Below are 12,351 nucleotides of genomic sequence, written 5' to 3'. Positions count from 1 at the left end.
GGAGCGGGTGTTTACCCCGCTACAAAGGGAAAGGAGGGGTCAGGATACAGGGCATATAGGTGTAAGTCAGCTTGAACTCCACTAGGCCTGATCCCCTTCCGGTTTAAACTGCAGCACTTACGCCAGTGGCCCAAGTTAGAGTCATGCACCTGCTGCTCTAACTTCTGCCAACACTGAGTGGCTGGGTATTAGGGAGCAGCAGCCAGCTCCATGTAGTCATCACTGTCTCGGACGTAGTGGAGAATGGAATTCAGAGAAGAGCAGTGCAGCTTCAGAGCCAAACCTGCACGTACTTCCCTGAATAATTCCATTCTGGCTGTCACTAGACAGTATTTTACAGTGAGGATAATTTGTTTCTGTCAAAATACCATCCTTTTAGAGCCTGATCCAAAGCCAATAGAATTTTTTTCTATTGGGTTCAATTGGTTTTGGATAAGGCTTTTGGAACGGAGTTGAACAGCCTGCCTTCCCTTCTTCCTTAGTTTTGCCATCAAAGCCCATTACATCTTGTAGCAACCACTCTAGACTGAGACTAAATGAAGCTTTTAAGTCTGTAGTTGCCACTGTTTTTCCCATTGAAAAGCTAATGAGGGCACCTTGGATGGAACTCATGAAACAAATTTGATTCTCCGAAACAAATGTTTCGGAGAATCCTTGTAACTATTATCGTTTCACCTGTGGCCTACACAATTTCTCCATGGCAACCCGGAGCTCCTAATGACTTAGGCAGAGGGTGCTGATTGTCACCACTGCAGGTGTGAGGTGTGTGAGGGGAGAGATATTGCTTTCTAGTATGGAGACCAACACCAGCCTTACCACGCTGATTTAGCTGCCTTTGCTAATGCTAACTCTCTGCATGAAACACCCTTTGAGCTGCTGCTGCGGCTGTTCTGACAAAGATGAAAAGGTTAAACACAGCACAGACTGATCCTGAAGGAGATTTTCTCTGTATTGACAACCTAAGGGCATGCGTAGAAAATTGATCCATTTTGTTTCTTCATCCCTCCATCCCAAAGTACAAATGCTTTGGTGTTCTTCATCTGGTGCAGCCTGGAGATTGCCAGTGCCTCCCCATCTGCACCCAAGCTTGGCATTTCATGCTGTCCTTTCGGTTGTGCAGGACTTGACCTTAATATGGAGCTGGCTGTCATTAACATGGCAGCTCATCCATCACTGCCTCCGCATGCTGTCAGCAATCCATTTAATCTCACTTGTAATTTTCCGAGGGAGGCTTGCAAAAGCCACAAACAGAATTTTAATGCTGTAAAATGCTGTTTGGAGCCAGGAAATATTTCTTTTCATTGTGAGGTCATGCCACGCAAACATTCCCCAAGTTCAGCTTAGCTCCCTTTACTTTAGGAGATCGCACCTCTCCATAGACCCCACCAGCAGCTATGTACCCATACACCCAAATGGGCCACATTCTTTGCTAATGTGACTGGTGAGTCAGTGGCAAGCTCAGCTCCCTGACCCCATCCTCTACAGCCTACCCCTCCACCTCTCTCTTCAGTTGAGTTCTGCTTTTCAGCTGCCCGAGCTCGCTGTCCCGTCCAGCTCTATGGCTATTTCCATAGGGCCTGATTCAATCCCGGTTTAAATCAATAGAAACACTTGTACATACTTCACCCAAATGGAATTTGGATCAGGCCCATGGAGCCTTCAACAGCCCTTCACCGTAACTCCCTCCTTCTATCCAGTGTCCCACACATAGTCCTCCAGGCTCCAGTGTGCCAGTATTGAAAAAGAGTGAACAGGATAACCCAGGTAATTATAGGCCTGTCAGTCTGACATCGATCCCAGGCAAGATAACAGAGTGGCTGATTTGGGATTTGATTAATAAAGAATTAAAGGAGGATAATATAATTAATGCCAATCAGCGTGGATTTATGGAAAATAGATCTGTCAAACTAACTTGATTTTTTTTTATGAGATCACAAGTTTGGTTGATAAAGGGAATAGTGGAGGTAATATAATTGGGGTATGTCTACACTGCAAGTATAAACCCATGGCTGGCCCATGCCAGCTGACTTGGGCTCACAGAGCTTGGGCTAAGAGGCTGTTTAATTGCAGTGTAGACATTTGGGCTAGGAGTGGAGCCCAGGTTCTTGGATCCTGAAAGGTGGAACGGTCCCAGCCTGAGCCCGAATGTCTACACCCAATTACACATATTGAGCCCCATGAGCCTGAGTAAGCTGGCATGGGCCCGACACGGATTTCTAATTGCAGTGTAGACATGTCTTTAGATTTCTGTCAGGCATTTGACTTGGTACTTCATGACATTTTGATTAAAAAAAAAAAAAAACCTAGAATGATATACAATTAAGATAGCACACCTGAATGGATTACAAGCTGTTTAACTGATAGGTTTCAACATGTAATTGCAAATGGGTACTCATCATCAGGCGGGTGTGTTTCTCGTGGGATCCCACCGAGATCCGTTCTTAGTCCTATGCTAGTTAACATTTTTATCAATAATCTGGGAGAAAATATAAAGTCATTGCTGACAAAGTTTGTAGATAACACAAAAGTTGGGAGACTAGTAAATAATGAAGAGGAGGACAGGTCACTAATACAGAATGATCTAGATTTCTTGGTAAGCAGGGATCAAGCAAAACAATATGTGTTTTAGTTCAGCTAACTGTAAATGTATACATCTAGGAACAAAGAAAGTAGGCCATACTTACATGATGGGGGACTCTGGGAAGCAGTAACTCTGAAAAAGATTTAAGAATCATGGTGGATAATGAACTAAACACGAGCGCCCAGTGCGATGGTGTGGCCAAAAGGGCTAATGCAATCCTTGGATGCATAAACAGGAGAATCTCAAGTAGGAGAAGAGAGGTTATTTGACTTCTGTATTGGGAACTGGTGTGACTGCTGCTGGAGTGTCCAGTTCTAGTGTCCACAATTCAAGACGGATGTTGATAAATTGGAGAGAATTCAGAGAAAAGCCACGAGAATGAGTAAAGGATTAAAAAACTCGCCTTACAGTGATAGACTGAAAGAGCTCAATCTATTTAGCTTTACAAACAGAAAGATAAGGGGCAACTTGATTACAGTCTAGAAGTACCTACATGGGGAACAAATATTTAATAATGGACTCTTTAATCTAGCACAGAAAAATGAATTTTTCAGATTATCAAGAGCCAATGGCTGGAAGTTGAAGCTAAACAAATTCAGACAGAAATAAGGTGTACATTTTTAACAGTGAGAGTGATTAAACATTGGAACAATTAAGCAAGAATTGTGGTGAATTCTCCATTACTGACCTTTTTTTTAAACTAAGATTGGATGTTTTTTATATGCTCTAGGAATGAATTTGGGAAAGGTCGACGGATTGTACAGGAAGTCAGACTAGATGATCACAGTTGTCCCTTCTGGCTTTGGAATCTATAAATCTGTAAATCTATAAATCAGCTCCGGCACAAGCCTCCACCCATACTTTCTCCAGTATGATCAGGACTTTTCTCTGGCAAATCATAACAAGTTCATCAACCAAACAGTGTACCCTCCCTAGAGGAGTTACAAGCTCCATCTCCCAGGGAACATATTCTGCAATTTTCTCCGTTCCCAAGGGATCAGGGCTGCCTCCAGTAAATTCCAGATCTACATTCTAGGATTCCCCTACTCCCATGATATGGGCCTCCAGGCAACCGTGAGATGTTAACAAACCTTTGGTTAGTACTGACCTGGGCTGGATTTGATCTCACAATGGAGTCACTACCCTGAAATTAGATGCACACGGGGCTGACCGTTGCAGTTATGTAGAGCCCCAGTGCCTTTATTCAGCGCTTTATACCCCATTACTAATCTTTGGAACCATCCAATCCCATGACTGATTTATTATTTGGAAAAAAAAAATCTTGCACTTTTCCTCTGCACATTGCTGGGAGTTTAAAATTTCATTAGCAATCAGATAACTATAAATTAATTTACTATATAGATATTCTAGAGTTATGCTCAGACTTTCCATTTGAAGACCCTGTTTTCAGTGACTTCTAACTTTGCCAACTGGGCTGAAGTTTACCAGGTTGGGAGTCTGCCTCAGACTTGGGAAGTTTCAATAAAAACAGTTCAAAGCAGTGCCCGAGTACGAGATAAGGGGGAAATGCCACATGTTGCCAATTTTGAAAATTTTTAACCATTTGTTGTGAAGCTTTAGCACCTCCATGCTTTGAAGCAGGGACATGAAATTTGGTAGGGGGGTCATGCTGGAGTCAAAGAGCTGTCTTTTGCTATCTCTCTGAAAATCCAATCAAATTTGTGCAAGTTATAAACCAGTGAAACTCTCTGCACTGAGTTTATTAGAGACCTCCAGCAAAATTCTCCAAACAATCTGTCTGTACTGAGTATATGCCACCCTTACTGAGCTCCATGCTAACTATACTGAGCATGCACCACCCCCACAGAGATTACTAAGCATGCTCCATTCTCTGGCTAAGGAGGTCTTTTCCTGCCATTGTTCCTTTTGTCTGGTGGGAGCTTCTGTTGTGTCAGGCAGCAGAACTGAGAGAAGAGAGACTCTCTCATAGAATCATAGAATATCAGGGTTGGAAGGGACCTCAGGAGGTCATCTAGTCCAACCCCCTGCTCAAAGCAGGACCAATCCCCAGTCTCTCCTGTGCTCTCAATGGACCCCAGGCAGAAGGAAGTATGAGGGAAGCTAGGAGGAGGGCACAGAAAGACTATGAAGGAGATGGGGGCAGGGACAGAAGAGTGGAGGGGAATGGACTAGACATTTTCCAAGGTTGAATGCTTGACTTTGAAACCTTAACATTCTTTTCACATCATTGTTTTAGGGGTTTTAAAGATTATTATTTTATGTAATAGATAAAAACTTCAATAAAATTACAGCTCTGTTTATGGGTTTGCTCAGAATTGCAGAGCCTTTAAAAAAAGTGAATTCCTCCTCCAGAAGAACAAGGAACAATGAGAGAATGATTAAAAAGTACAAAATAGGCCATAAGAGTCTTCTATTCACACAATCAATTTCTCAGTGGTGCCCATTAGACATATGGAATCATGCATTTTGCTTACACAGCTGCCCTGAGAAAAGCAAGGAGCATATTGCTGCCATCTCCTTTTGCAGAAGGTGGGCAATTATAGCAATCTTAAAGTGATAACACTCTTTCTTGGTGTCATTGAGTATCATTTAGGGTAGCATACAACCTACTTACCTACCTTTACAATATTTGTAATCACTTTAAGATTAAAGTAATGTATAATCCTGCTAATGTTTCAAATTACTGGGCTGAACACAGGGGTATCTGGGTAAAATGTTATGGCCTGTTTTATGTCGGGGGTCTGATTAGATGATCTGTTGGCCCTTTCTGGCCTTAAACTCTATGGATGAATATGAAAGTCTGCAACTGTCCAAAAAAAGTATATGCATGGATGTGATAGCTACACACTAGTTTCCAGGCTGAATCAGTCTAATGGTCCATCTAGTCCAGAGTCCTGTTTCTGACAGTGATCCGCACCAAATGCTTCAGAGGAAGGTGCAAAAAGCCCAAGATAGGAAAATGATGAAATAACCTATTCATAAAGAAAGTTTCCTTCTAACGCTAGCCAGTAAGTGGTTTGCTTATTCCCTGAAGCATTAGATTATATCTCTAATAAATGTGACTGGAACACTGGCTCAATGTGGCTGGGCTGAAGAAAAAATGGCTTAGCCCTGAGGTACTCAAAGGAAATTGGTATTTCTCACAACCTAGGATTTAGTTGGATATTGATAGGGGTCTCACACAGCCCTCATCTTAGTATCATGGTTTTAAACTTATTTGAATAAATCCTTATATCTAAATACAAATAAATATAAAAATGGGGACTCCTGGCCTTGAATTTGAATTCAATTCTGAAGGTTTACCCTTCCAGCTTAGTACTCAACACAGGTTTGCATGCTGGTCTGGGGCTTAGGTCCACATCCCTGCCCTTCTGCAGATTTCCTGGGTGATCTTGGGTACATTCTTTTATCTCTCTGTGCCTCCGTTTCCCATGTGAAATGAGGATAAAAGTATTTCCCTGCCTTTCCGGGGTGTTGCAAGTTGCTTAGATACTGTGGTGATGGAGGCCAGAGACATATAGAATACTTATATTCAGACAGCTTGTGGACAGTCTCTGACACATCTTAGTCTCTGTGGCACAAACTGTTAGTATGTTTGGCTATTAACCAAAAGATTGGTGGTTTATATCCACCTCAGGGTGGAGCTCCTTGTGATGGGTTCCACCTGGAACTGGGGTACCACTGAGCCCTGTGACCCACCAGTCTGGGCTCCCTCTCACACTGTGCTGCTGTGACACGCTGCAAAGCCCTTCAAGCTTTTACACAGGTAGGGACACACCCAGCTGCAGCCTCCCAGCCTAGGACCCCAGAGCAGTACTGTCCTGCCCTGGTTAATGCTGGCCAGTAGATGGGTTTAATACCCAGTCCACCTCTCCCTCAATGTAAAGAGGACCATGCACACTTGTGGTAACCAAACTGAGACTTTTCCCAGAACCTTAGTCAAACACACACTGGTTTGGATTAAAACATAAAATAAAATTATTAATTACAAAAAATATATTTTAAATGATTATAAGTGATAGCAAACAGATCAAAGCAGATTACCTAGTAAATAAACAAAACCTCAAACTGAGACTAACATATTAGGCTAGGATATGAATTAGCAAATTCTCACCCTGAGTGATAAACAGGCTGGCAGATTCTTAAGGCACAAGCTGCCTTTGCTTTGCAGCTTGGGTTTCCCAGGTTTTCATACAAAGGCTAGAAATCCCTTTAGCCTGAGACCATCACTTGACCCAGTTCAGTCTTTGTTCCTCAGTTGTTTTCAGGTGTGTTGTTGTAGGGAGAGTGAAGTACCATCATGATGTCATTTCCCCCTTTTATATCTTCTTCCCACTTGCTGGAAAGCTCTTTTGCTGTGACCTGGGTCAAACAGTCCCCATTGTGTAGTGCTCTCTCTGGGAGGTTTTATTGTACACAGTTCCTGGGGCAATTCTTGTGCTTGTGTACATTTCCTCAATAAGCGATTAACATTGTTTGGCCTTGTTACTGTTGTATCTGAAAGGCGGCTTTTGGGTGTTTTCAACCTCACAACATGTTTCAGTAACACATACCTAGCCAAACTTCATAAATTCACATACAACGATAACACATGCAATCCAACAAGATATTAATGTCTAGCAGATCAAGACTCTTAGAATGATACCTCACAAGGCATACTTTGCACAAAACACATCCTAATAATATGACAGTAGTGAATAAGGGGTGCCAGGGTGTCACACTCCTGTGATACACAGGTCAGACTAGATGATCTAACGCTCCCTTCTGGCCTCAAACTTTATTAATCTGTTGTTGTCAATGGCCTTTTTTTTTTCCCCGTAGGTCTCGACTGAAGAAGGCATGAGCTTGGCAAGAGAGTATTCGTGCTCCTTCTTTGAGACCTCAGCTGCTCTGCGCTTCTACATTGATGACGTCTTTCATGGACTGGTGCGGGAAATCCGCAGAAAAGAGTCCTCGCTGCCCCTGACAGAGAAGAAGATGAAGAGGAAGGACAGTCTGTGGCAGATGCTGAAAGGATCTTTGAAGAAGAAAAGGGAAAGCACAACTTGATGGCACTTTCCAGTGGGCCACCTTTAGGGAGCTGATCAAAGTCATCTGTAGCAATTCCTAAGGCAGCATTTACACAGCATCTTCAGGACCCAGTTCTGGAGTCCTTTCTCTGCTTTCATTCAGTCCTTATGCAGGAATAACTTCTATGAGGCCCAATCTGTGGTTGCCTGGTGGCCCCTTTATCCCAACATAGCCAATGCAGAAGGAGCCACATAGAAGTCAGTTACCCTTCCCCTCACTCTTGGCACAGTAGGCCCTCTTGTGTAAGGTACAGAGGCAGTGGAGTGAACAGTGTACCTTTCCCTGCATGATCCCCCAGCAAGGGGTATTCAAGGTCATCAAGGGTAGGAAAGAGTATTTTAGGTATGGAGCAATTCTCCAAAAAGGGCCATTAATGTACCCACTATACACACACCCAAATCATATATCATTTGAAAGCTTATTTTATGTATGTTTGGATGAATTATGATGTGGAGCTTTCACATGGTGCTGTAAGCTGGTAGGCATGGTGAAATAATGGTACCCCAAATGAAAAAGTGTCATGTTGTGCATAGTTCCTGAAACATTGCAACCTGACTATAACTACAGTTTTTACTGTTTATGTTAATTTCAACACCTTAATGTGGGGTTCATTGCTCAAAGCTACCAAACAACAATCTATTAAAATGTTTTTATTGGTTTTCCATGGACCAGTATTTTTTTTTAGCATGATTAAGTTGTTCAGCATGTGGCAAAAATGCTGAATATCAACATTTTGCAATAAACGAACATGAAATGTTTTCACATCACAGATTCTTAATTGTCAAAGTAACTCATAAGTGATTATAATAGTTGTCAATATTTTCAGTTGAAATTTGCGACCTGATCAATCTCCCACAGAAGGTTGTGCACCAGTAGCAGTAGATTGCATGCCCATAATTCGTCCCGCCTAGTGGGTAGATAGAAATGTATGTGAATTCTTAATATAATGCTTCTCCATTTGTAAGCTTTTGTACATACCGAGTAGCATCTAGTCTGCCCGGTAGAAGGTTTTAATTTGTATTTGTCTATGTGTGCAGTACTAGCCTTTGAAATATTCTAGAAACTAGCTTTTTAATTCAATGACACTTATGCACAGGCTGGTATTAATATTAGAGATGACAATACACTGCTTCATACTGGGTTTCAATCAAAGTTCTCAATCAGCAAAAATGGCAATTTTGATATTAATATATAGATCTAGTTTATATATAACGTAGCACAAATCTGTATATTTGTACAAAATGAAAAATTATGTTAGTGGGGGTGGTAATGCTAAGAATATACTTTGAGAATGTTACCTCTACAGGGAAGTTACAGTATGTGAAGACTTGGAGGATACAAGCCCCTTAAAAAAAAGATCCCACAAACTTTTTCAAATGTGTTATTTGCCAAGAAAAATCAAAAGAATGCAAAACTGTCAAAAGCCGCCAGTGCTGGACAGAATTCGGTGATGCTGGCAGCAGAAGGCAGGCGAGATGAATGGTATTGGCAGCTACTGGATTAATTCCTTATTTTAGATGATGTGCCACCAATACTCTATCACAGGGGTTGCTTTCAGAAATACGCAAGCAAGTTAAATTTGGCACGTCAGAGTTGTGTTGAACCCAGGAAAGAAAACAGACTCTGAATCTGATCAGAGAGCATCATGTTCCCCTGCTTCCACCGCCACCAGAGCTAGTACAGCCGCCACTGCTTTGCCCAGTTGTGTTGTTTGCTTGAGAAAAACACACAAGAAAGATAAGAAACTTCATAAAATGGAAACATTTGAGAGGGCAGCTAATCTAGCAAAGGCAGCACTTCAAAGAAGATGATGACATGTTGTGCAGAATATCTGTGGAAGACTTGATTGCTATGAATGGAGTTTATCACTCAACATGCCACTCTTCCTACTTCAGTAAAACAAACCTTAAAGCAAAACCACCTATTTACACTGCAACAATACAGTCACCTTATGACATCACATTGTATCAGCTGTTTGAAGCGAGACTAGAGATAATGATCTTATGTATAACAAGAAGGCTGTTCAAGCTGCTACAAAGTTATAAAGCCCTATTTCCCTCAGATGTAGAAACTGCAAGCTACTCCAGAAGCAAATTACAGCCAAGATTAGAAAAACACCATGCTTCTGCAATTTCATTCCATGAACAGCATGGACTAGGCAAATCTACCATTGTTCTATGCAGCACAATAACATTAGCTGATGCTATCCAGGATGCTAGTAATCTGAAGCAGGAACTTAAGTCATCCAAATGTCTTGTGGATGTTCTTCTGGCAAGTAACCCTGGTGAACAGCTTTCCAATGCACAAGTGGTTTTGTATAATGCCACTTCAATCCTTCTGTCTGAAATTAACTAAAATAAAACCTCTGAATATTATCCAAAACCAGGTGATTGCAGTTAACAGAGGTCTGCTTCTTTTGTGCCCCAGTTGGTGCAGGGATTTGTCCTTTGGTTAATAGATAAAGAGACAGCAATTAATATCATCCTCAGAAGACATTCAAAGAAGGTAACTGTCAATTTTGGAGAGCATAGTATTTAACAGTTCCAAAATTATCATACTTTTGCACATAAGCCTTGCTGCACAGTTACACCATGAGTTTGGATTTCACAATTTAAGTGACATACTACACCTTCATGGATTCTGCCTCAATTATGTTGAGCTGAGGCAGTTCATCACTAGGACTGCAAAAACTGAAGTCGGAAGACTTCACGGAGGTATGTTCGTTCCAATTGGAATTGTTCCATTTCATGCTGGTGGAAATCTCATCCATGAAGGAGAACATAATATATACATCAACCCAGAGATCATTGATGGAAAGGATAGAGTGGGTTTTCAAGAACAATCTGCAGATAGTCCAGGATCACAAGAAATATCACGGACGTTTGGGAAAGAAAAGTCACTTACGTTCCCTGGGCAATCAGAGCATGCAGTGTGCAGCATTTGAAAAATTTAGAACTCGTCCAGAACTGACTCGCCATGAAAAAGTACTTGAGAAAATAAACTCTTGTCAACTACATATAAATGCTTTCCAAGATTTCTCCTGGTATCTTTCGAAACTATTAGCTTGTGATATCCTGCCAATAGGAAAGGACACTGATACTGTTCACACTCAGATGATTCCATTTTGGACTGGTTCCAACCACAATCTTGCAACAAAGAAAACATACACAGCAGTTGCATATGCACCTATTGTGGATGCCAAACCAACTGACATGGCCAGTCTATCCTACAATGCTGAAACATAAGGAAATGTCGGGAGCTTTAGGATAGCAGCATGCTGTTCAGAGCATGGATCAGCAGCTGTATGCTGTTGCTCAGAAAATGTAATAGACTCTCACAAATGAATTTGGGACCAATGTAATTTGCCTGGGTGGTTTTCACACCCTGTTTTATTGCACGTATTGGGAAATTTTGTGGAGACACAGGATTGCTAGACCTCTTGTTGATTCTGATGTATATGCAAATTGTACTGCAGAGAAAATGCTTGCTGGTAAGCAATTGAGCCATGCTCTACATGTCTGGACTCTAGCATTTGAGGCCATGAGTGCTCTGAAACTTTATTCATTTGTTAAGTAGTGTCAGCAGGGAGCAGGTACTCAAATAGTTCCAGCAATTGTCTGGCAAATGTTGACAGACTCAAGAGGTGTTTGAGTCTGAAGACATTAAGTCCTTACAACAGGTTACACTGGTCTACAATTTTTGAGAAGTCGTCTGCTTCAGAGATAAAATGTGCTATTTATTATGTATTTTGATGTGCTGAATTCAAATATGACAATTAAAACAACGGATTGGCTACTGTTTCTAAGATATTTAAGTTTTTACATTTTATGTCTATGTATATTGTGTAGATAGTAGAGTTTTAATCATAAAGTGTAAACCTAGGTCTTTTCATGTGTTTATGGTTGCTTTACATGATAATATTTCACCTGTCCTCTTTATGTAACACTTTAAAAATCAGCAAAAGGGTTATATAAATAAAATTTATTATGAAACAAAAGGCAAAAAACTATTCTGTATATAGTTTAGTCCTATTCAGTGTCTACTCGGCGGTTCTTGGCTTGTCTCTTGTATTCATTAAATGGAGCATCTCTTGTCACTGTCCAGCAATAGTCTGCAAGCATTGATGGACTCCATTTGCCCTGATAGCGTTTCTCCATTGTTGCAATGTCCTGGTGAAATCGCTCGCCATGCTCGTCGCTCACTGCTCCGCAGTTCGGTGGAAAAAAATCTAGATGAGAGTGCAAAAAAATGTATCTTTAGTGACATGTTGCAACCAAGGCTTTTGTATGCCTTGAGGAGGTTTTCCACCAACAACCTGTAGTTGTCTGCCTTGTTGTTTCCGAGAAAATGTATTGCCACTAACTGGAAGGCTTTCCATGCTGTCTTTTCCTTGCCACGCAGTGCATGGTCAAATGCATCATCTCGAAGAAGTTCACGAATCTGAGGACCAACAAAGACACCTTCCTTTATCTTAGCTTCACTTAACCTTGGAAATTTTCCACAGAGGTACTTGAAAGCTGCTTGTGTTTTGTCAATGGCCTTGACAAAGTTCTTCATCAGACCCAGCTTGATGTGTAAGGGTGGTAACAAAATCTTCCTTGATTCAACAAGTGGTGGATGCTGAACACTTTTCCTCCCAGGCTCCAATGACTGTTGGAGTGGCCAATCTTTCTTGATGTAGTGGGAATCTCTTGCATGACTATCCCATTCGCATAGAA

General features: G+C 41.4%; 1 protein-coding gene across 1 annotated transcript in view; it reads left to right on the top strand.

Annotated features, from left to right (window-relative positions):
• RIT2 (Ras like without CAAX 2) overlaps nt 1-7,612 on the top strand; it is a 195,999-nt gene extending 188,387 nt beyond the window's left edge. The window contains exon 5 of the mRNA XM_065406611.1: nt 7,385-7,612. Within this exon, the coding sequence (XP_065262683.1) occupies nt 7,385-7,612 (228 nt within the window). The remainder of the gene's footprint in view (nt 1-7,384) is intronic.
• The last annotated feature ends 4,739 nt before the right edge of the window (nt 7,613-12,351 follow it).

Source organism: Emys orbicularis, chromosome 6 (genome assembly GCF_028017835.1).
Source record: "Emys orbicularis isolate rEmyOrb1 chromosome 6, rEmyOrb1.hap1, whole genome shotgun sequence".
Taxonomy (NCBI): Eukaryota; Metazoa; Chordata; order Testudines; family Emydidae; genus Emys; species Emys orbicularis.
The sequence above is the reverse complement of the archived record's forward strand: the minus strand, read 5'-3'. Positions and strand labels throughout refer to the sequence as shown.